Below are 25,163 nucleotides of genomic sequence, written 5' to 3' on the forward strand. Positions count from 1 at the left end.
TTTAACCTTACCTACAGCATCACCCGTGGGGAGTTCTGAAGTAAGTGCTGCTAGTTTTCTGAGCAGTGGGACTGGAGATGTATGGGACAGTTTGGTTACTATTGCCTTCCGATTTAGCTTTAATCAATGCTGCTGCAGTCACCTATGGGATCTCCCTTTGCGTTGACATCAACTTTGGCGGAGAAAGCGGGTACAGTGGCAGTAGTGAGTCATCCATTAACTTGTGGTAGTGGTGCGGGAGTGAAGCTGTACTAATGATATGATTCCGTTGCCGGTGTCTGCTGTGAGTTATCCTCGAATGCCCTGTCTTTCTGTCTTTTTCTTTTACATTCGTCGACAGTTGCTTCTCTTTACTGATGATATGCTTCTCATAATGCAGATAACGTCCCAGCTCAACTGAACGATAAAATCACTTCCCTCCGAACTCAGCGTTCCTGCACTTTCTGGGTGTATGTAGCAGTCATACCCCATCTTCACTTCTGTACCCAAGCTAATGTAATGCTCTGCTAGTGACGGGGGATGTCGTGGAAAGTAAGACCAGAGAACTTTGGTCTCTCTTGATTTATACTGACATTGTTCAATGTAGCGCACTCATCGTCCCATCTGCCGGGAATTACCCCCAGCTCGAGCCACGGTGGAATGATGTGAACTCCTCTTTTATTTGTAACTAGAGTTCGTTCAAACATCGAGTGCCCGGGTTCATGTCGATAAGTAGTGTCGACGAAGCTGGGATCTTGGAAAGTAGGTGTTTGAGAGACTTGATTGAATCTGTAAACCGCATGGAGATTTTGGGAGTGGGGGGAGTACGAGTAGTGAGTGCGAGATATCTGATTTACTCTATCGTTTGAAGTGGATCAGCTTCGATATTTCCCATACCTAGGCCGTTCAACACGGCGACGATCATATACTTTTCCGAATACTTTATGACACTCTATTGATGGGAAGTTGGTTGAGAGTGAACAGGCTCGCGATGGTCTTGCCAATAATCAGTCTAGATTATGCTCAACTCCCTTGTCTCCCAGTCTTCCCTATTAAGCAAGTCATCGGCCACTCTGGCAATTCCAACTCTTCTCCATTTCGGACTCTCTTCACCCTTTTCCTCATTTGGTAAAGCTGGCACTAGAATCAACGACCAGTTCTGATTGAGCAGTACTCCTTTCAAAGGTTTTATGAAAGCTTTCCCAACATTTGTGCCACGACTACCACACAGCGTCGCAACCCTTGCCACCACCGCACCAGAATTACGCAAACCTTCCGCGTCCAATGACTGCATTTGATTTTCCTCAAAGAGTGGCTTATCCAACCAACACAAGATAGATCCGTCGTCAACTAGAGCTGCCGATGGATCATCACCGTAAAAGCGCCTCTGAGAGGTATCTCGGTGGTAAGGAAGCTTGACTTCGACTTTCTCAAATGACACGATCGATAAGCAAGGAGCTTTGAGACGTAAAGTCGCCGACTTGACTGGTCCAAAGATATCATCAGTTGTATAGACGATATCGGTTCCCATGACTTCTGCAACTGGGTCAAGTCTGATGTCGATTTTGTCAAAAATGTGTACGAATCTGTTGGGTCCGAGGCCCGCTGCTTTCGCCGAGCCATACTTTGCCCTGCGTGATACCCAACTCCAAGATGGCCCAACATAAACCTTAGGACACCTCGTAAAGCTGTCGATCGACCATAAAAGTCCATTGAAGAAGTCTTGTGACCATAATCCAACAAGATAATCATAGCCCGTATGTCGCCTCACTTCTCTCGCCAATCCCGAAATTGCGGGCAAAGAATCAATCTCGTATGTGATGTTGCGCCGCAAGAACTGTTGAACTATGAGGTACCAGATCTGCAGGGGATCGTTTATATCACGAAGGCCTGGGGTTGTGAACATCGTCTGTGGCGTTGCAAGTTCGAGTTGTTTCTGAGACAGACAGATCATCTTGGTCGAGTGGTACTGATTTGGCGGGGATTCTGGGTAGTTCAATCCTCGAGCTTCATCAAGACAACGTACATCCGAGGGGCGTTCTTCCGACAACGTGGTGTGGCGACAGCTCCATACTAACTGTAGTGGAGCCCACTGTAGAGTTCTAGGGGAAAGAATCTGTTCTTGCAGAGCCCAAGCTCTTGACGACAACATGCCTTTTGATATGTCTGCGTGGCCCTCCGCTTGGAGGGAATTCCCAAATTCTTGACCATGATAAGTATACATCTTGCTTTGGAATCCATATTTACTGCTGTTGCATCCCTGCTCTGTATAGTTTCGTACCCGAGCTGTTGAAACCGGCCCAAGTATGCTGTCGTTACTATCTCTGCAATTATCCGCAGCAATCGTCAGAACGGAGTTCTTGTATATTTCCCCCATCTGCGTGATCTCTTGTGCTCTATCTTCTTCGCTATCCTGTATGATACAAAGAGAATCGATCCAGAGGTAGCGATATCCAAGTTGCCGGGTGATCGTGACAGCGTCACGGAAGAGGTTGGGAAGATTACTGAGTGGCAGAGCCTTCTGATGAGCAAGAAATGTCTGTTTGGTAGTCTGGAGAGGTGACTTCTGGCCCCAGCAGTGACTCACAGTCACCCATTCCTGTACTTCATCGCCTGAGATATGAAGAAATGGGTCCTGACGACTATTTGGCAGCCCGATATCTATCACTCAGGTTGGAGGTCTGAGACTTAAAAATGATTTGGGTGAACAGGCTTCATGGTTTTTCAAACAGTCAGAAATCCAACGAGTGGCAAAAGAATACCATACATCGTTCTTATCATCACCTTCTACAAATGGCCTCCTGGACAGGTACTCGGCACTGCGGTCTCCTAGATACACCGATTAAACTGGTCTTGAAAGACATGCGCTATCAATATCCACAAAAAAACTAGTCTGTACGAACCAGGTTGCGCGACAACGGACAAAAAACTCCATAAGTAGGGGATATCCGGAAACCTCTCTCCGGTCACATTCTGGAACCTTGCTTCCTGTCCGTACCGAAGTCGAGCATAGTCCCCTGCATTCTGGTGGACTGATCGCACTATGATTTGTGTATCTTGAGGGCCTGAGTCAAGTTTTATTTCAGACAGTTGTCCACCAACAGCCTCCCATTGCGAATCCCATATCAGCGTGCATGAGGCACATCCATTTTGAGATGATTGATACAAATCAGAGCAACTCGCGTGGTGTTTGTAGCCTTCTGGTGAGGAAAGTGCGTCGAGATCAAAGTTCAAGCAGAACCGGCAGAGCATGATGTTTTATTTTTCCTATGTCCTTCTTCGACGGTGAAAACTAACGAAAAACCAGTCTCTGATGAGTAACGTCGATTGTGAATGTCTCGATGGCTGCCTGAAATGATGAGATGAGGGGAAAGCTGCGGTGTAACATTACCAACCAACAAGCTTATCAGATCGAGATATTCGGAGCAAGGCTCTAAATCATTACTTGGAGAATAAGAGATCAAGAAACAAATAAGCTTTACAATGTGCTATTAGATTAATATCGAAGGAGCATCTCGTAATACCAAATGGAGATTATTTAGGAATAATACAACTTTCTTATGGATCGCCTATAGGCCTTGGCATATGCACTAGATCCAATTTTTTTTTTTGACTTACCACACGATACCGGGGGCGGATGCAAAGACGGATCGCTTCATCATCGTCAGCGGGGATCTTACGTCAAAAATAGTGCTACTCCAGCGACCAGGAAATACATAAATAATTGAATCCATCAGTCTAGAATAACTCCCTCAGCATTGCATTCTAAAGAAAACCTTTGTGAAACTACTTCTCCACAACCTCACCTCTAGAAAAACAAATTTATCATCGCATCCTTGAGGTTACGATGTCCCAACCTATCAAGATCTACGTCTCTTGTAAGGGTTTCTATTCCATGTTCAATCAAATTGTCATGAAAGAAAGCTGATATCAATATAGCAACGGGTCCAAATCCATGGAAGGTATGTTGCGAGCCTTCCATAAAGCCTTCCTGACGCCATGCACGCGCCAAGGACAGCGACCAACTTGAAGAGAAAAGTACTGACAGACTCACAACAGCCTGTGATAATACTAGAAGAACTCCAAATTCCCTACGAGTTGAAGCTCCTCTCATTTCTAGAGCTTACCGGTGAAGAATTCAAGAAGATCAATCCTTGCGGCAAAGTTCCGGGTAATTTCCGGCTATTTCCATCCCCTCTCTCGAAAAGCACTCAGTTTCTGATCTTTCCACCCAGTTATGCACGATCCCAACGAAGATGTCCTACAATGGGAGTCAGGAGCCATTGTTCTGTATCTTATTGAGCAGTACGATAAGGAGAAGAAACTCACTTTTGACTCGGTGAAGGAGAAAGCTTTGCTGTATCACTGGCTCATGTTCCAGATGAGTGGACAGGGTCCATTCTTTGGACAGCTTTCCTGGTATATTTTTTGAAATTGATTCCTCGCACTTGTATTGCTTTGGATACTAATACGACATAGGTTCAACTATCTCCACAGCGAGGTCCTCCCCTCCGCCATCTCGCGCTACACTGAGCAAGCTCATCGTGTACTTCGCATTCTAAACGGGGCTCTAGAAGGCAAATCTTGGCTCTTAGGCGACAAATGCACGTATGCAGATTTATCGTTCTTCATGTGGAATGTCATCTTACCGATATCTTTGAAGTGTGAAGAGGGGGAAAGTCCGTTTGATGCGTATCCTAATGTGAAGGCCTGGCATGAGAGGATGGCGGAAAGGGAGGCCGTCAAGAAGGTTCTTGGCATTAGACAAGGCATGATTGATAGCGAAAATTTGGGCGATGATCATTTGCCAAAAGATCTGAATATGGATGAGATTAGGGAGAGGATTTGAGAGGATAATCGGCGCAGTTAATGGGGATTTTGACGACTGAGCTGCGTGAAAAGATTATAATAGAGTTGTCAATTGTGGCTGTGTGATCTCATCTGTGCTACGATTCCTTAGGAAAAGACGTACTGGATATATCAAAAGACGTGCACCACAATGTTTAAAAGCCATTTAGTAGTTGGTGGGGTCCTTCGGAAGTGCAGGATAAGCGAGAGGCGACGTGTAAACATTCAGCAGCAGAAGCCTTGATATTAAAAAGCAGGTTGTTTCAGCCCTAAGCCAATAGCTATATAAAGGTACGAATATGATCTCTGTCTATGCTTGGAGAACAGAGTTAAGGACGGTAAAATCTGGAAACATTTTTTGCCTTTCACCTCAAAAGGGAACCACCACAGCAGCATGAAAGGGAGTGCTTGTCCCAAAGCGAAAGAAACAGGATCCCACTGTGAGTTCAGATATTGTCGTTGCTATTTGTCATGACTCATGGATTCTGAGTTCCTTGGGTGGTAGCAATCTTGAAGTTCTGACAATCGAAAGAATGATGACAGCTACGACTAAGGCAGCGAAACCGCAATGACAGTCGAAACACTATTGACAGTCATGAACGAGACTGTGAGATTGTGATGAACACTGCACGGAGTGTACTTACACCAGCGGTACAACGACGATTTTGTCCCTGGAGAGTTTGCATAACGTATTGTTCGCTGGAACTGCTCTGACCAGCGAGAGCTGCCAAGACGCCCAAGTATTGGCACTAGGATGCTTCTTCTAGACCCAGTGAAGCTGAAATCAGAGAAGCCGGCGTTTATATAAGAAGAATCAGAGAAAATCAAAGTGATTGATGAGAATGAAAGGGGTGAATTAGAGACGAGAACGACTGAAAGCGAAACAGGGATGGGAAACTCGTACAAGTACGCATGGGCACACCATTCACTACCAAATTAACTAGACGGAAGTCAATCTATTTAAGGATGAAACCAAGAATGTTAGATATAAGAGATGCATGTCAGCCCACTCTGATGACATGATGCCAGAAAATAAATTCCAAGCCAGTAATGCCACCCAAGAGTGAGATGGATACGTACCATTTGAAGTAAAAATGCTTTAATTCTTATTCATATCTAGGAATGCGAATATAGCTTAACTTGTCTCTCGAGCCTCTAAATCTATCAAAACATGAGAAACGAGAAGGAGACGTTGACAACAATCAGCCAAGCGACAGCAGACGCGTTGAATCAGGTGACCCGAACATGCTATTAAACTAAACAAATAAAGTTTATAAAAGTCTGGAAACAGAACTTTTTTGTGTTGAGGATTTCTATCGCACTTGCAGGCAAGATTAGCAAAAACAATCCTTCGCTGCTGTCTCGTACTCAAAACTTGACCTTGGTAGCCCGAAAAGAGGAGCATGATGAAGGTCAACTTGTTCGGAACACTGACATGAATACAAGCTCGAGTAATCAGCAAGGCTCTTGGAGCTTCGAGGACATGACGTTCGTTCTGAAGCATTCGTGTATAGCAAGACTTGATGAAGGAGATACGAGAAAGGCGGACAGCTATCTAAAAACGTACCTTCGTAAGAAGAACAACTAGGCCAAGCTACTTGTCAAATCTGAGGACGACCCATGCTGGTTTCTGGTACTGAAATGTGGTGATAGGCATGAGATACACTAATAATTCTTTAAATGAAAGTAAAGAGTTCGAAAGAAGTAAGTAAAGTTGACAATGATCAAAACTCAACTACAGATAGTAACACAGGACGAAACTCTCAAAAGAGGAACACACCCCAACTACACCCGCGGAAAAGACCCTTAGGCTAGCCAGATCACGCCCCGGAAAAGCACAAAGCATAAGCTATTGAACGGAAAACTCTCCTCATGATACACCTCGGCCCGTCCCTTGTAAGCTCGCAACACGGATCCTTACATACGATTCTGTCATGTCTGTCATGTCCTGGCCGGGACTTTTTCGCGTCAATGCCGACGGCAAAAGGTGATGGGAACGAGGAGTCTATACTCCGAACAACCAACCCAACCCACATTATTGTACGGTGTCCGTAAGTGTGTATGGTCCGTGGAGTGTGGAGGTGTGGGGTGTAGGTGAGGCAAGGCATGTTGGCTTACTAGCTTACTGGCACACACGTCTGAAGTGTGTGAGAGGGCAAGGTAGCCTGGAAATGCCATGTGCCATGTGCCATGTGTCGTCGCGTTGCGGTGTAAGAGACCAGTCTCGAACCAGGATCGATCCGTAAGGCCATCCATCCTAAGAACGGATACGACGAAAGGAATAGATAGCAAGGGAGAAGTGATCATGCGGTCCTGTCCGTCGTATCCCAGCACTGTCGTATTCTTATCTGACCTTGATATCGGAACTCAATCGGAAGGGAGAGAAAAGAGATGTCCCGATCGTCGGGTCAAGGGAAGAGAAAGAAGGTTCAACGACGGATTTAAGCTTGATTTTTCAAGGAAAATGGATATCAAGAAGCAGAAAAAGAAAAAAAGAGAGGGAGGACAGGAGATCTGGTATGGCCAATCGGTGAGGATCTGCAGGGTGGAATGATGTGCGTGATGGGGCTTCACTTGGCCACGCGAGGAAAGCATGGCATCGGACCCTGAGGTATGTTTTGGGAAGGTACATAGGTACATATCGGTATTTTCAGTGGGCGATGAGTGGAGTGCCGATACGGCAGTGCATTGATAACAGAGTGGGTGAAGATTCTGAGAAAGCTACAGTGCCATTCTTTGTGATGGGACTCACCATAGATTTCCACGATTGGAAGGAGGTATTTTGATATGGAGTTCGAGGTCACGAGTAAAGTCAGTTACCTAGAAGTGAAGCGAGGATCCATTGATCTCGGCCCTTCTTTCTTGCACTCCTACACTTCTAGCTTCGAGAGGACTGACTGATTTACCTTGCTGCCCAACCTAGTTTCCCTACCTGTCTCCTGTCCCTTGTTACCCCATATTTCTGCACATGCCAAACCTAAGCACTGCGACGCTGTCACCTTCTAAAGTGTGGAGAGCATAAACCTTCTCTCTCTCCATGCCTGCATAGCGCGCCAGTCGATCCCCCCAAGAGAATTGGCATTCTTCCACCAGCCTCGGAATCCGGGGAAAAAAGGGCCGTGAGATATACCCAGCCCCTCCCCAAATTTCTCCATACCCCGATTCCCCCATCTTCTGTTTTCCTCTGTCTCCAAAGTTGGGAGGAAAAGAAAGTTCTCTAGTATCAGTTTCTCGAGTCAGGCAAATTAGGTTCGGGCTATCTCCCTATTCAGCACACCCCATCTTCCCCTCATTCGCTTCGGACATTCTACCGCTTCGAGCCTCCGGAACGTGGGTGGTCTCCTCAATTTGTTCCAGAACCCATACCTGAAATGTGACATTTTTCGGATTATCGATACGCCGAAAACGAACTGCGCTCCTCCGATGAAAACTTCCGTGCATCTCACCTCTCGTCTGTTCTCGATGGCCCCTGCCCGCCTTGGAACCGTTCCTTCTGCAGATCTTCTGGTGGCAGTCTGTCTCTCTTCACTCTTGAGAGCGAGGCGGAGGACGGGTCCTGAATGAATGACTCTGAAGCTTCGGCGCTGGTGAGTTCAGCAACCTACAGCTACCTAACCTGAGCCTAGATCCGTCTATTCCGTATTTGACAGACGAGGAGGAGCAGAAGTTGTTGAGCTGCTGGCACGGACGGACATCCAGCCTCCGAAAATACCTACTGCTGTACATCCCGTGGTGAACCCATCACATCTCACAAGTACCGGCGGTCTCCAGACCAAGTCAGCCACAGATCAATCGTGTATAAATATGTTGAGCCATCATGGCCCATAGGTCGGCAGGTAGCGAGGGAGCTTGTTCCACCACATCTGCAAGATTCCAAAAGCGGAAGTGCTTGCGGACTCTTTTTTTTTGGGCCGTCCATGTCAGTTTCTCGCTGGGACATGAGAGAAAAGGATAATAATAAGATGGATTGATGTGATATTGCGGGGTGAATTGTGGCGGGGGTTGTGTTGGGGGAGGCGGTTTCATCGACCAGCTCGCCAGGTAAACTGCATGGTGGTAATTTCTTGAGAGAGGTGGGGCAGGCAGCATTTAAACTCCCATGTCAAGCGTAGCCGCTTCAAGCTGGGGAAGCGATGCGATGATGGATAGGATGGGATGGTGAGAGGGGAGCGAATTGATTCGAGAGGTTGTCGAGTCAGAGGGCTCGCTTTCCGAGATCCGAATGTGGTGTCCGATGAAGGCGAGCGACAGGAGGGAGTTGTTCTCCGGCTCTGGGTTCGGGATTGAAAGAATGGCGATGATTGGCTTTGTGGAACATTTTGATTGAAATAAGGATTCGGGAAAGTGTTTGTGCAATGCGTTGTACGACCGTTTTGACACATTTGTTGTCTCTGAAAGATAGAATGGGGCGATGAGAAAAGGCGGAATGACGAGGAGGCGTTCTTTGGAAGTAGATGAGGCTCTTCCAACCTTTGATCTTCAAACACAACTGTGAACACAACATAAAGGTCCCGAACCCGACAAGCTCTCCTCTCCTCGCTTAGATCTGCACTACCAGCGGCGGAAAACTTGGTTTGGAAAAACACATGGCGTTTTGATTGAAATTTCAGGGTCTTTTCATCGTACAACGCACCTAACCAGGTATCCGGAGCATAATCCCATTGAGTGATAGCTGCAGTGGGTTTGAAGCACGACTTTAGCCGCGGACAACACGTAACTTTGCCGGTACGATGATCTTCAACCTTGATTATTATCTTGAATTCTGATCTCGAGATCAAAAGTTTGAGAAGAGTGACAAAACGGTGATCTTCAACTCCGCGCGATGGGACCTTCCGCAATCGCGAGATCCGGAGTGATACCGAGCCAGACTGACTGGACATTGCAGGGCTGAAATGTGAGATGCATGCGCCCCAATCATAAATCTTACTTTTTCTACACAGTTGGACGCCTCCCATGAAGGCTTGATGCTCGAATTCAGGCACATCGCAACCCTCAACACCAGACGGCAACGTGGACCTGCTAGGCCGAGAGATGTCTACTTTTCAACAAAAATAGTATGTATGTGTATGCCTTGAAGAAGAACCTAATTGCTGCTGACGAGTAAGTAAGGCAGTGAAGAAATAGCTGAGGGCAGTATGCATAGAGCGAGCAGACATGATGCTGCAGCCACAGCGGCTCCTCTTGTGACTTGCAAAGAAATAGATTAAATTTTGTACACCTGTGCCTGGTTCTCGAAAGGTACGTACAGGGGAGAAAGCCAAAATTGTATGGATGTCTCTCCGTGGCTGGCCTGTCACAGAAGGTTGTTCTTCGGTGTCGGATCGTAGGGACGAGAAGGCTTCTAGAGCTTGCTGGTAATCCCTGTATTTTCTAGGGAGCTGCAGAGAGCTGCAGCTTCTTTTCAGTGTCTACCACTCCAAGATCCCTACAACCACGCCCTTACCGCTGGCATGCACCCAGTGGTTTAGTGATTCGAACCAGCGCTTCTGTTCCTTCGTCTCCATAAACGAAAACCCAATGACCCCTACCGTACTGCACCGCATTGGGAGCACGAAAATCGAAATGCTGACCCTAGACCAGACTTGCTGCAACCATGGAGCGGGGACGGGGACTCGCAGCTGAAATTGGCATCTCGTCCGCAAGGTACAGATTGCAGGGTTTGGGCGTTTTACAGGAAGAAGGAAAGGATGACGGGAGCATCACTGTCAAGAAAGTGTAAGCATGACTTGGGTAGAGCGATTAACTCGGGAGTAGAGCAGGAAGCTTACAGAGGATATATTGACAATGATTCGAGGTCTGGTGCGTCCATCCAAGGAAGACTCATCTGATCAGACTTTGATCTGCCGGTTGTCCCCTTTATTTAGTTTTCATTGCTTTCATTTCTTTTCAACTCATTTGCCTCCTCATTATTCCCCTTTCTCTCCTCTCATCAAACATCCCGCCTCGGTACCAAAGAAAACATCGAATGCCAAACCGACAAGGCAGATCATCTCATTGACAGCCGGCGCTTTGATCTGCGTTCCCTGCTTCTTCGTACCGTACCGTGTTGCTCTCGGCCCCATATCATCCATTGTCATCTTATCTGTCACCGCCATCTGGATACCCAAGGATGGAGCTTTAGCAAAACAAGACCAGACGGCCCCCAAAAAAGCTCCAAAGTCAAACTTCCCCAAGCGAGCCAAACCTTCATCCAAGGCTAGCATCCACTGTACCGTGTCATAAGCTGCAAATCCCTCCCCTGGCACTTCCACCCCGCAATCTCATCTGGAATCAGCGTAAAACGGAGCGGAGCATGGCATGAGCCAGGGAGGTGTACGACTACTGTCCTGTCCTGTACTAAACCTAGACCTTGTAGACCACTACTACTACCACGGGTACTACTCCAGGTCTCCTTTCCTGGGAAGATACAAGATCAAGCTGTTCTGCCTTTCGGGAACGAATCTTATTTTGCCTTTCCAGCGACTTGTTCACTCAGGTCTTGCTTGCTTGCATTGCATCTGTCGTCTCGTCTCATCCCCTCGTCCAGAAGTCCAGGTCTCTCCCCAGCCGCAATATCAACATCGACAGCGGACCCCAAACATCCCAAGGTACTTCGGTACTTACTTAGGTACATCTCGACGCCTCATTCATCGCTTCAAGCTTTACAATTCCCTCACCTACCTGACACTTGACGGACTCATACGAACGCCACAGGCAACCTCGGCATTTTTGAACCTCCTCTCAATCTATCTCCCCTTCTTTTTTTTTTCTCTCCCCAGGCCAGGCCGGTCCCTGGATCCCAGCTCCCACACACAGCTGTCAGTTGATCAGGAGTGGATCAATTGCCCCTTCACAAAGTCACAACAAGGCCTGCAAAAGCTGGGGCAGACCAATCCAGCCCGAGCATAGCCGTTCTCCCAGTGCGGGCAAAGCGTACGATTGGCGCCCTCATCGCCCATCTCCAGCATTCCAAGTCTACCAAACCCACCGAAACCCACCAAAAGAGTCCACCCTGCCCCGAGTCAACTGCAGCTCCCATTTGGCACTGCACTGGACCGCACAGCTCCAACGGCAAACCTTTCTCCCCCATAAGCTGTGCCACTGCGACTACTGCCACTGCTTCCATTTCCATCAGACTTCCATCCCGCCTTTTCTACGCAGGCCCCCCAGACTTTATTACACTTTCCACAATTCCTCGCCTTTGCCTGGACGAGACCACTCACGGCGTGCTGAGAGCGCCATGCGCCTTGGTCAGCCTTTATGATGTAACGGAACAGCTTACTCCTCACACACCCTCTTCCTCGGTTTAGCTTGCTCGCGAGCCCATTGGATTTCAGTTCGATCGCTTCGTCTCGTTCGCGCCGCTGCGCTTGCTTCTTCATCATGTCAGTCCGGCCGCAGGTGGGCATTGAACGACTCCCAGCACGTCGCATGAGCAACGAGCCACGAGAATCAATGAATTGCAAGAGCTGTCGGAAGCGCAAGGTCGGAACCCTTCTCAAGCTGATCTTCCGCAGTGCTGATAATTTTTCCAGATCAAGTGCAATCGGCTGCGGCCGACTTGCGAGGCTTGCCAGGTCTTCCAGTGCCCGTGTGTTTATGGTGGGGTGGCCCGCAATCCCCCCAAATTCTGGGGATACACTTTTTTGCTTCTTTGTACTGACGAGTCTGGCGTGTCTTAGATGCCGTGCCGAAGAAACGAGGACCGAAGACTGATGTACTGGAGGCGTTGTTGAAGCGCGTGGATGGATTGGAGAGGCGGTTGAAGGATGAGAAGAAGTCGAGCTCGGAGAGCAATGAGGGTTCGGCCGGCGACAAGGAGAGTCCCAATAGCGATACCAAACCCAAACGGCCACAACTCGAGACGGCAAACATACCCAACGAATCGGCTGTATACTCTCCTACTCCCATAAGGTATGCTTTTCAATCCTGGATACCAAAAATACGTATTTACAGTTGTTAGTGAACCTTCGCCTCCAGCGGTCCAACCGGATGTTCTCCTCGACACATACTTCTCGCGATGCCATGGCAAGGCTTATTATATACTCGACGAAACAACAGCGCGGCAGCGCATGCAATTGAATCAGATCCCATCATATCTCGTCTTTGCAATATATGCTGTTAGTGCAAGGTAGGACAGCCAACCGAACATGCGTGTTATATTGGAAGCTTATTGTCATGCAGATATACGGCGCATCCGAACGGGTACCATGCTGCGGTACGACTCAGTGAGGATTACGCGATACGCGCGAGGACGGAGCTGGATATCGATGCTCCGTCGGTAGACTGCTTACAGGCTTTGTTATTGCTAGCGGTTGCATTTACGGCTGCTGGGAAGGGCAAGAAGGCACATATGATGCTATGTATGTCTGCTGCTAACATGTGTGGGAAACTACTGACAAGATACAGCGAGTGGAATCGGAATGGCTATGGCACTCGAATTACATCGAGAATTTGACCTCAAGACTAGGGTGACACCAGTTGAGAAGGAAATGCGCCGAAGGTTGTTCTGGACTTGCTACCTGATGGACCGATTCATGGCCTGCGGATCCAAACGCCCTTCATTAATCGCAGACAAATGTATTCTACTTCGTCTCCCATCTTGGACGCCAGGACCTACATCTCTCCCTGTAGAAGGAGAGTTCTTCCAGAACGGGTCCAATCTACAATACCACTCCGGATCAGGGAAGAAGAGCCAAGGAAGCAGTGGGATGCTTATTGACATCGTCCGCATCCTCGGCATCACAAATAGATATCTCGCAGCTGGGGGAGTGAAAGGTGATAGCCACTTTCCTTGGCACTCATTATCGAATCTTTCCAAGATCCGTCAGGATCTGGATATCTGGGCGTCTGGGACACAAGACGTCTTTACCTCTATCGACACTCTATTCGGTCAGCCGGATAGCACGACTCTAGTGCTGAGCAAACTCATCTATCATCTCATCCACTGCCTAATATACAGACCTTTCCTACCGATTGATCTAGCTGAGTTGGCAGGAACGGGACAACATCAGTCGTGGCAGATAGAAGCTACGAATCTGTGTTTCCTCCACGCCAATGCCATTGCTGAGTTAGTGGAACTCGGTACGCATCCTTTCTTTTTTTCCCGTCGAGAATCTAGCTAATTCTGTTTCAGGCAAACAATCAGCTACAATTGAGTGGCCCGCATTTGTAGGCTACTGCATTTGTACCGCAGGCACTGTTCATGTCCACGGAACGCACTACAACGGGTCGCGAGAAGGCGAAGTATTCTCTGCCTCGGCGGAGTTCCTCTCCCGAGAAATGCAACAACTCTCAGAACTCCGCTACGCCTGGTCTTCCGTCCAGCACCAGCGAGACACTCTCCAAACCATTTACGGATGTCACTCAGAACTTGTCAAATCCCTAGCCAGCAACCCGATGCGCTACAGTCCAGTCTTCCACCTTGAGGATTTCTTCGATCGGTATTCAGACCTCGGCCAATTCTTTGACGGTGCACATATCTCCTTCTCCGACATCCTACCTGAATCACTGTCCCAGGAAACGTATACAGGCCACGATCTGTACGCACCCCGAGGCAGCAACGCCTCTCTCGACTTCAAAAACTCCACCATGAACCACAACGGCAATGGAGCCATCGACCCAAGCCACATCGCCAGCAAACGCAAACAATCATCCGCCTCCCGCAAGAAGCACATCGATCTAAAACTCGCCCACCGAAACTCCACATCCCATCCCAACACCGCATCTTCCGCCGGAGGACACCCAGAAAACACCCTCATGTCACCGAACGGCGCATTGAGCGACCAGAATCTCGGGATGTTGCAGCAGCAGCAGCAGCAGCAACATCATATGATGGACCAACAACCCCAACCACCCATGACCCCGTTTCAAAATCCAAACACCAACGGCACATCCAGCAATAGCAACGGCAACAACAACGGCATCCCCACCCTCTCCCAAACGCCCTTCTCCCCACCCTACTCATTCGCCACCCTCGGCTCCTCACAACACCAAAACCAACACCAACACCAACACCAACACCAAGTCCAACACCAGCACCAACAAGCCCTCCCGCACCAACAACACACCAACCAAAGCGACTACGACCCCATGTTCGGCATGCCCAACATGGGATTCAACTACAACACCAACTCTGCCCTCACCGGCGGCGGCGGCGGCGGCGGCGGGATGAACAACCCTGCTGCTGTGGGAGTAGGAGGAGCCATGCAGCAGGAGGGAATGACGCCCGGGGCGAGGAGTGTAGGCGAGCATAGTAATGGGACTGCGGGGACGGATGAGAAGGATCCGTTCTTGAGCCTGCTGGAGCAGTTGGCGGAGAATGAGAATAGTATGCGGGGGCCGAGTGAGTTGGATTTCTTTTTGAGTGGGGGGACGGTTTAGCTTTTTTGTGGGGAGACTGAGGGGGGAGGAGGGGGGGGAGAAAATTGGTGGTTGGGATGGTAGTGGTATTGGAATTTGGGACGGGAAGGGATTATATTTGCGTATATGGTTCGAATTGGTTCGAATTGGATTGGAATTGGATTGGGTTGGAATTGGATTGGAACTGGTTTTCTCGCGGTATGGTAAGATATGATATGATAGGGAGCGCACGGCGTTCTGGTCTGGTCTGGTCCTGAAATGGTTTTATCTCGGCTGGGATGATGGATGGATGGAAATGAACTTTGGTAGGATTGGATCTGGCTTGGAATCAACGCGGTGGAGCTATCAAAGCTACTTTTAGCTAAGCCCAGGGACGCAAGAGTCCCGAACGTAGTCTTCTGTTCTGTTCTATTGTATAAAGTTTATTTGGAGAGGAGGGTCAATGAATTGAGTTATATGTATTTGTTCATATCCCTGTTTGTATTTGTGTGTGTGTGTTTGTTGTGAGATCTGGATTACGGTTTCTTGTTGAGTTTTGTTTGAAGTGCAAGGGAAGTATCAACAGTCAGGACGAATATCTTAGTCGAGAGAGTGGCATGTAAGAAGGAACTGTGGGATATCTGTCTACCCGATCTCAGCACCTTAATGCGTCTGAGTTCCCATCATCACCATCGTCTTGTTGGTAGTTGGACTTGTCGCTCCCATCTTTTTTTCATGCCACTCGTTTACAAAGCGTTCCTGTTTCTGTGTCCTCTCATCCGATCTCTTTCTATCCTATCTCATCCCATTTCATCCCATCCGATCTCATTCCAATCTCATCTCCTCTCAATTCACCACACTGACTAATCCACACCTCCCTTCAAAATGCCTTGTCTACTTATCAGTAGTCATGAGTAGTAATGTGAATAAGCAAAGACCAACCCCCCTCTTTCAAGCACCAGCACCTTCTCTTTACCTCTTCGCCCCCACACTCCGTTTTTGCTCTCACATTGCTCCTCCTCGGCTTCACTCTCTCACTCCTGATCTGCTCATCTGCTCATCTTACGCCTGACGCCCTCACTATCTTCATCACCCTGTTATTCTCCTCTCTCTCCCACCCTCTCTCGCCATCCCAATCCTGGCCACAATTGCTGAAAGGCAAGACTTAAGCTCTAAGTCCATCTTGCGGAGAACTTCTCTGGCAGATCTGCGGGCTTGGATTTGGACATGGACAGAACTAACAAGTTCACTCCTTGCACGGCATCTTCGTCCTGGTCGTATCGTATCAGGGAATATACGTATTGGGATACTGGGGATGGGAGGAATGGAAAAGATGGAAAGGAAGTAGGAGATTCTGAGAAACCTTTAAGCAACTTTTGCGTGGGAGGGAGAGAAGAGAGTGTTGACTGTGCTGCGAGATAAGGTTGAGTTTTCAGTGGATGTGCTTCTTCTATGCTTTGCTCGTAGAGGGAGCGGAAGGGGTGGGGAGCTGGAGATTGGATGGGATGGATGGAGGTGCAGGTGGGTGCAGGGAGGTGGAGGGAGAAGAAGTGGGAGATGGAGGAGATGAATAGGTACTAGAAGCGGATGTGGAAAAGTTGCTAGATAGCGCGTGTAGGAGGTGATTGAAATTATTGTGGATGTGGCAGTAGAGAAGGAGATGACTTGGCTGGAGGAGGAGGTGACTGAGATAGCAAAATGAATTGTGTAGCGCCGAGAAGGGAATTAGTGAGCGTCACACGGGGAGTGTATTTTGGGATATGGATATGTAGATGACTATAAGCGGGAGAGTGGATGAGGATAATGAGAACAGGAAGAGCAAGAGGAGTGGCGAAGGGAATAGAGGCGAAAATCACGGAAACGAAGTGAGATGGTATCGTGGAAAATGTCGAGCTCGACAGGGGTGTGGTAGAGATGATGGGACCTCGTCATCTGGACCTCGACACTGTGCAGACTCTGACGAGCGCTTGGGCTTGGTAGGCTGACAGAGCCAGGCAGGTCTCAAAATTGAGGAAGGGGAGGAGGGTATACATTCGAGTATTCTTCATTACTGACACCTTGCGAACGTTTTTGAGCCTGATGATCGAACTGGGATCACAGAATGCATTGATGAAGACCAAGTATGAGGCTTGAGTACGAGAGTCGCATTTGAGAAATGAGATTCGGAAAAGGTGCAAAATACGAAACGAAGAGGTTGCTGTGTAAGGATAAACTGAGGGGGCTCCGTAGAGCTCTCGAATGTAGCGGCAATGTTGGTCAGGTATGGATGGAGTAAAAAGGGAGTTTGGGGCCTGGTGGATGATTGATTAAGTGATTGAGTGATTTGTAGTACCAGCACTATCATAAAAGGAAGGAGGTTGACAGGAGAAGATTCTTAGTGAGAAGGGTGGAATCCAAGTTACAAATGCAGCATGACCCTTTGCTAAGGTAGGTACACTCTGCTCTAACCGAAGAGCAAGATCCCAAAGAAATCAAAATCAACAAAAACAACCAAAAAAGGCAGAACATCCAAATGAAAAGAAGCAAAACGAAGCAAGATAACCAAAGTAATCAACAACTAACAAGCGAGAAAGAAATCATCTACCCAACACGTGACATTTCATTTCCCTCCCCGAATCATCTCCCTCCAAAAAATCGGTCCGACACAAAAACGCCTCTTCAAGCCTCATCCTCAACCCCAACCATCCGTGCCCGCAAAACCCCTCACTCAAGCGGCGGCATGGAATTGCTTCTTTCTTTTTTTCGTGACTGCGGGGTAGAGTAGGCAGAGACACGGCACACGTACAGTACGCCATCGGGTCGTAGCTTTTCCCGCTTGTGTGGAGGATCTGGGGTTGAACGGTGAGGGAGATATGGGGAAATGTTCGCGGAATCTACCAAGGTAGGGACTTTGTTTTGTTACCCTGCCATTTTCACTCACCGCAATTAAAAGGAGAAGAAGAAAAGAGAAGAGAGCGGGATATTTGTCGCTGTGATTAGGAATCCAGAGGGAGGTCAACAAATGGGGTGTTTTTATGGGTTGAATCTCGGGGGATAATTATTGAGGTAGTGGAGTAAGAGAGTGAGGAAGAGAGGAAGAAGGATGCAGGAGGAAGGGCGTAAGAGAGTTCGTGGTTCGCGTGGCATGCAGTATCTGCTGCGTGAACTGTAATGTAAAGTGTAAATAACTGGAAGGGAAGACACGTGGGAAATACCTGGGCAGGAAAAGTCTAATCGGATGCGATTTTCTTGACTTTCCGAGTATTTTCGGAAGGTTCTTGGGATCGGTCGGGGTTATAAATTTACCTGTCCATCACACGGGGTCCATCAAAGATTCCAAACCCATCAAAACTTCCATGCTACAGTATTACTGTGGTGGATATCACCGACAATTAAAGCAGCTCCCATCTACAACCAAACCCGTAACTCAGCCGACCAACCATTGTACCAGCACAGTGGTTACTCAATGACCTCTGGCACTTCATCAAGCCTGCCTCTGCCTCTCCCTCCCGTTGAGCAATAGATTCAAAGGCCGACCCCAGAACAGGAATAGCAGGGGTGGGACTCGTGGCCTGCGCACTGAGGTCATTGGTCAGGGATGAGGGACGGCTCGGCTCCAGGGTAACAAAATAAAGTGGGGAGTGATGATGAGGGAGTACTAAGTGGAGCGGGGGAGGGAGGAGTAGGCGAATGAGGGGATAGGGATTGGAGAGACTTTTGGAGACTCTGAAGATTTGACTCGTTAGGTGAGACAGGGCAGTTGAGGGAGGGGTCTGGAAAGGTGGGGAAGAAGGAAAGCCCTTGGACCCGAGGATCTGGCATGGTTGTGCAGGGAGGAGGAGGAGGAGGAGGAGGAGAGGCAGCCAGACAGATTTGTTGGGGCCGTGGATTGATTTGGACGACTTGATTATGTATGGCATGAACGGGGAGAAACTATGGAAGTAAAGTGCCAAGGTGGAATGAATCAGAGATGTAATCGCTGTCAGGCAGTTCTGGGTTGACAATTATGGTTCCGGCTAACCCAGCCTACCATTCTTGTGGGGAAGACAAATCTAGTAAATTCTCTGTTGAAGATCCATCCATCCATCTGGGCTGGGCCGAGCGGGCGTAATTGGACAACCACACCAAAAAAAGGTTGGCTTGAGTCCTCGGGCATGATGAGCTAATGGAACACCACACATCACTCGTGTTCAACAACCCGAACCTCTTCCTTCTGCTGCTGCTGCTGCTGCTGCTGCTGCTGCTGCTGCTGTCAACCTTTCAACATAACAGCCAGACGACAAACTCGACTCGACACCTCCGTCCCAGATCCACAACTCGCCTGGAGTCGCAGACGTTCTTGAGACGACAAAGGAGCGAGCGGTCTGTAAGAGTCAGATGAGAGGCAGCCATTGTTCGTCCGAACTGCGAAACGCCGCGTGACTTGCGGTCCATACATCTTCGCCTACACTACGGGACTTGAACTCTGCTCTCGGGCTGGAATTGGGTACCTCGAGTTACAGCCGCCGGAATTGCTGTACCCGCTAGCAGCGCATCGCAGCCCTGGGTGACAAAGAGAGAAAAGCGGAAGGGAGAAGAGGGTGCGAGAGAACGACATCGGAGCAGAGAGGAAGGAATTCAAAATCAATGGCTTGGACTTGGACTTGGAATCGACGACAACCATGACCTAACTTTCCGACCCTGTAATTTGGAACGCTGCGATTGCGACTGCGACTGGGACTGCAACCGCTGCGATGGACCACGACCGTACGATGCCCTCGCGCGGGCGATCAGTATTCGTCGTTACGACCGTGACATTTGTGCTGGCTACTTTCTTTGTCGTTGCGCGAATCTTCAGTCGATTTGTTATACTGAGAAATAAGACATGGGATGATTGGATGATGCTACTGGCCTGGGTAAGTGGACCTGCAATGGACACAAAGAACCGGCTGAGCTGATGCGAAACAGTTCCTGGCTTTTGGACTATCATTTGCGATCGATTATGGCACTGCGAAGGGCTTAGGGAGACACGATGTCGACATCCCCAGCTCGTGGGTTGGATCACTTCGAGGTGCTGAATATGCATTTACGATTATCTACGTAAGTTCTAAGTTATCCAGATCTCGAGGCGGGGTAAGACTGACAGTCGCAGAACCCCGCATTGATGGCGACGAAGACATCCATCCTGATATTCTACCTCCGCATGTCACGCAACACACAGAAAATCCTCCGAATCGCATCCTACGTCACACTAGGTGTGGTGAACATTGCAGGCGTGGTTCTCACGTTCCTCAACGCCTTTCAGTGTAACCCCGTCAGCGCCGCGTACGACCCTACCAAGTCCAACCAGAAATGTATCTCCATCGTTACACTGTACTTGTGTTCGGCGCCTGTCAACATTATTACCGATTTGGCGATCTTGGTACTACCAATTCCAGTACTAACGGGCATGCGGCTACCGCAACGACAGAAGACTATTCTGATTTTGACTTTCGCTCTGGGTATTTTCGTTACCATTGTTGATGTGGTTAGGATTTACTATTTGCAGCAAGCGGTGGATACTCAAACCATCGCGCAATCGAGACTGGGAACTGGAGTTGATTTTGCTTGGACTGCCAGTACAGCTTTGATGTGGTCTGCAGTAGAAGTCAACGTGGGGATAATTTGCGCTTGTATTCCCACCTTGAAGCCACTGGTCAAGCGGATCTTACCATCCATGATCACAGATCGGTCAAGGAGTGGAAGTGGAAGCGGTATTGAAGAGAAGTCTGGCTCGTTTTCTTCACAACCTCAAAGAGACTCCAATGCTGAGCAGCAACCATCTGTTGCGGAGTCGCATACACAGCTACGGCCATTGCCTCAGGCACATACCGGTGCCACCCAAGAGGAAGAGATGGATATGATGGATTTCCTGACAACTCCAGGAGGAATGGGATCAGGGATTGGACCGACAAACACTATCAATCGAACACAAACAGCACGAACGACTCGAACGGCTATTACGGAAAACACCCTGTACTTCGGATTTGTGAACATGAAACGGCCGAAGAGTATGCTCAAAACCAAAGGAAAGGAGGCATTCAAGTATTGTATCACCGTTACGATCCTCTTCTTTCTCTGGGGATTTTCCTATGGTCTTCTCAACACACTCAACAACGAGATTTCACAGATCGCACATCAGACGGTAGGCCAAACACTTGGCTTGACATCAGCGTATTTCGGAGCCTATTTCTTTGGCGCCTTGACAGTCGGACAATGGGCACTCCGTGTGGGCGGTTTCAAGGCAACATTCATCACAGGCCTTTGCATCTACGGGACTGGAACATTGATGTTCTGGCCTTCTGCAGTACTGACATCGTTTCCTGGATTCATCATTTCAAATTTCGTCGTTGGCTTTGGACTATCCGTCACAGAAACTGCTGCCAATCCTTTCCTTGCACTTTGCGGTCCTAGCCAGTACGCCGAATTCCGTCTCCTGATGGCACAAGGCGTGCAAGCGACAGGCAGTGTCCTCAGTCAACTTCTAGCTGAGAAAGTCTTATTCCGTAGCGTGGCCAAGGACGCAAGTCTCATCGACGTTCAATGGACCTACCTCGCCATCGCACTCTTCACAGTAATACTGGCCCTCTTCTTCTACTACATGCCACTCCCCGAAGCCACAGACGAGGACCTCGCCTCCCAATCCGCCAACCTAGGCATCTCCCCCTCCCAAAAAGTCTTCAGCACCCCCAAGCTAGGACTCAACCCCACCCTCCTCTACACATCGATCATCCTCGCCGTCTCCGCCCAATTCCTCTACGTCGCCGCCCAAGAGAGCCTCTCCATCTACTTCGGCGCCCTGCTCGACTCCCTCTCCCGCCCAGACCAGTTCACCATCACGGCCACCAACTACGGCATCCTAGGCCACACCACCTTCGCCCTCGGCAGGTACATCTTCGCCGTGCTCTGCCTCTACATCCCGCCTCGCATCCTCCTGCTCGCCACCTTCCTCGGGGGCATCATCTTCTCCGCGCTCACAATGACGCTCTCCACCAGCGCGAACGGCATCGCCGGCCCGGCTTTGATCTTCTTCTTCTTCGAAGGTCCCGTCTTCCCACTTGTTTTCGCGATCGGTCTGCGTGGTCTAGGCCGTAAGACGAAACAGGGTGCTAGCTACCTCACTGCTGCGGCGAGTGGTGGTGCGGTCTTCCCGTTCGTGATGCTCGCTGTGCAGAAGGTGGATGGGAGGAGCGTGCAGTATAGCTATTGTGTTATTGTGGCGCTGTTTGCGGTCGGCACGCTGTACCCGATGTATTTGAATTCCGTGCCGAGGGTTAGACGTGTGGTTGATCCTGTAAGGGAGGGGAGTTTGTTGCCGAGGGATGAGGGGGGCTTGGGGTTTGAGGAGGGAGATGAAGCTGAGGGGAGAGAAAGTCCGGTTAGGAGGTTGAGTCGGAGGTTTAGTGTTATTTTCGAGAAGATCAGGAGTCCGCGGCCGGGGAGTGGGGGCGCGTGGGTGGAGCATAGGGAGAGTAGGAGTGCGGGGAGCGGGAGTGGGAGTGGGAGTGGGAGTGGTGGTCCTGCCGTAGGAGCAGCAGGTGGAAATGCAGTGGATAAGGGGTGAAGGACAAGGTGTGGAGAAATGACGATATAACACGATTTAATGCCTTTCCATGGGTGGGAAACTGCAAGAGCCGCAGAGCTGAATAAGAAGTGCGGAATGGAAACGAGGACAACGGGAAGGGAATCAGTACCCGCACTGCTCGATACAGTACGACTTCGCAAAACCCCACAACAGAAGGAAGAGAAGGACGACAGTACAGTACCGCAGTACAGCAGTACAGTACAGTACCACAGTGCCCTGACGGGGTTTGGACGAACCACAGGACGTCCATCAACAGCATCAGTGTGTTCGCGGACGGGGATCCCGTCGCCTCTATGCGATGTAATGTGGATGTGGGTATGTGATATGTGACCGCACTTAGCAGGCCCGAAAATGGTAATGTCGAATAGTGAATGGTTGAATATCGAATGGCTATCAGGCCTTTGTACGAGGAGAGAGAAAGAGAGAATCAGAAGAGATGAAGAGAGTGACGTGTGTTTTGTATATGTTTGCATGTATGCATGTGTCTTGTATGAATTGTATGCTTGTACGTTCTGTATGAAATGATCTTGTATGAGTTGATATCTGTATATACAAGACAAGATCCTCTACCTACCTTAGTTTGACAGAGCCAGGGAGGAGAAATGGCGGTATATAGCATCTGATCTGATCTGATCTTTCTGATCTGCATAGTATATACGTACCTGGCCTAGCAGTTTCCAAATCCTCTATCTATAGCACATAGCACAGGAGAATAGGAGAATACAATACGATACGATACGATACGATAATATAACCAACCCACTCAACAATCACTACCACTACCATCACCCACATGTTTATTATAGCTTAGCGTAGCGTATTGTCAAATACCTGAAAATCGATCGCTCGCTCACACTTACCTACCTACCTACCTACCTACCTATCACCTGGTAGATCCCTGTTGTTTATATTTATGTTTACTATATATATATATATATATATATATATATATATATATATATATGTCCATATACGTCATATGTAAACACAAACACAAACACAAACATGAACAGAACACAAACACAATCTCAATCCTGTAATAATCTTCCACACACACACACGCACGCGCGCGCGCCTGCTAGATAATATAGCTTACGGAGTATGTAGGTGAGGATCCACTTTCCCATCCATCCATCCACTCATCCATCCATCCATCCATCCATCCATTCCATTCCATTCTATTCATTCAATCCTTCCCCCCACCAGCCCCCACCTTCCTTCGATAGCCTCAATCACAAGAAGAAATGGGGAATCTACTTGCATTTCTTGCGTTGGATTTGTTGCTCCCTGTTTTTGGGGGTAATGCGAGGTAGGTGGGTAATGCTAGGTAGGTAGGTAGATGATTGTTACTCGAATTGCAGGCGAGTAAGTGAGGTTGTCACTTTTGCCTTTTGAACGGAGATTGATGATCGATTCATTCATTAGTGTGTTAGTTTACTTTATGAATATATTGGTGGTCTGGACGGTGAGGTCGGATGGGGACGGGGAAGGAGGGGGGAGGGGAAGGGGAAGGAGGGGAAGGGGAAGGGGGAGGGGAAGGGGAAGTTAAACGGGGAAGGGGAAGTTAAACGAAATGAGATGAACTGAAAGTGGAGCGGATCGGTCCGGCCGGGTGGCTTTGTGTTTGAAGGAGGAGGGGAGGGAGGAAGGATCTGAGGAGGCGACGGGAGTGGCAGGATCAAGCATACCGTGGCATTCATTCATTGTATGGCACGGAATCAACGAGGTTTGTAAATTCATGATCGCCACTATTGCAGGCGAGGTACTACCTTCGCGACAACGAGAATTGGACACAAAGAAGGGAGGTAAAGCTAAGGTTCATCTGATTCTGGATTCAGTAAAATTAAGTTCTTACTCAAGTAGGTTGGTATGCTCGTCCGCACGGGGTAGTGAGGAACGTGTTACTGGTATTAGTATTGTTGTTTATATTTGTCTCTGCAAATGGAAGTGGAAATAACACTCCCAGCCATCTAGACGCGCAAGTTGGACTGATGACTGATGCGCGAAGTTCCCATACGTATTTAATTTACATGGGAGAATTTCTCTTTCGTCAAGTTCAGGATTTGATTTATGGTTTTTTTGCTGGAGAGGGAGATGGTGATGGGTAAAATGGCAAGTTCGATGTCGATTCCAACTGATTCTGTTGATGATGGTGGTGGTGCGGTGTTTAGCGAAATGGATGGGGAAGTGATGAAAGTTGAGGAGTACTCATGCGACATGCTTCAGGTGATTGTTTGTACAGGGAAGGGAAAGGAAGCAAGAGGCAAAAGGCAAAAGGCAAGCAAAACAAGTAGGTAAGTAAGTAAGTAAAAGTACGTTTCGAATTCTCCTGTCTCTGGTTTCCATAAGGGATGCAGTGGAATGCCATGGCGTGGGGTGAGGGTGGAACTGGGTGGAGTGAGGTGGGTGGGGCGCAATATTTCCGGATCTTCGA

The 25,163-nt window shown here is 48.7% G+C and overlaps 4 protein-coding genes across 4 annotated transcripts; 3 read left to right on the forward strand and 1 right to left on the reverse strand.

The window, feature by feature from the left end:
- Nucleotides 1-991: 991 nt before the first annotated feature.
- Nucleotides 992-2,356, reverse strand: ONS95_002895 (uncharacterized protein; the record flags this gene model as incomplete). The annotated part of the gene is made up of 1 exon (XM_058496179.1): nt 992-2,356. One exon carries the CDS (start codon nt 2,354-2,356, stop codon nt 992-994), a length of 1,365 nt encoding a protein of 454 aa, XP_058353430.1.
- Nucleotides 2,357-3,826: 1,470 nt separating this feature from the next.
- URE2_3 (glutathione S- transferase, nitrogen catabolite repression regulator) lies at nt 3,827-4,828 on the forward strand (the record flags this gene model as incomplete). Its single annotated transcript, XM_058496180.1, has 5 exons — nt 3,827-3,857; nt 3,919-3,941; nt 4,039-4,150; nt 4,215-4,398; nt 4,459-4,828. 5 exons carry the CDS (start codon nt 3,827-3,829, stop codon nt 4,826-4,828), a joined length of 720 nt encoding a protein of 239 aa, XP_058353431.1.
- Nucleotides 4,829-5,951: 1,123 nt separating this feature from the next.
- Nucleotides 5,952-15,189, forward strand: ONS95_002897 (uncharacterized protein; the record flags this gene model as incomplete). The annotated part of the gene is made up of 8 exons (XM_058496181.1): nt 5,952-9,552; nt 9,609-12,291; nt 12,342-12,408; nt 12,489-12,720; nt 12,770-12,937; nt 12,991-13,169; nt 13,216-13,890; nt 13,943-15,189. The coding sequence occupies exons 2-8, from the start codon at nt 12,190-12,192 to the stop codon at nt 15,187-15,189; spliced, it is 2,670 nt and encodes an 889-aa protein (XP_058353432.1). The 5' UTR covers nt 5,952-9,552; nt 9,609-12,189.
- Nucleotides 15,190-17,234: 2,045 nt separating this feature from the next.
- ONS95_002898 (uncharacterized protein) lies at nt 17,235-23,476 on the forward strand. The gene is made up of 4 exons (XM_058496182.1): nt 17,235-18,028; nt 18,080-20,021; nt 20,074-20,205; nt 20,258-23,476. The coding sequence occupies exons 2-4, from the start codon at nt 19,860-19,862 to the stop codon at nt 22,706-22,708; spliced, it is 2,745 nt and encodes a 914-aa protein (XP_058353433.1). The 5' UTR covers nt 17,235-18,028; nt 18,080-19,859; the 3' UTR covers nt 22,709-23,476.
- The last annotated feature ends 1,687 nt before the right edge of the window (nt 23,477-25,163 follow it).

This window comes from Cadophora gregata, assembly GCF_030347475.1.
Source record: "Cadophora gregata isolate MNR1 chromosome Unknown scaffold_12, whole genome shotgun sequence".
NCBI classification, from domain to species: Eukaryota; Fungi; Ascomycota; class Leotiomycetes; order Helotiales; family Ploettnerulaceae; genus Cadophora; species Cadophora gregata.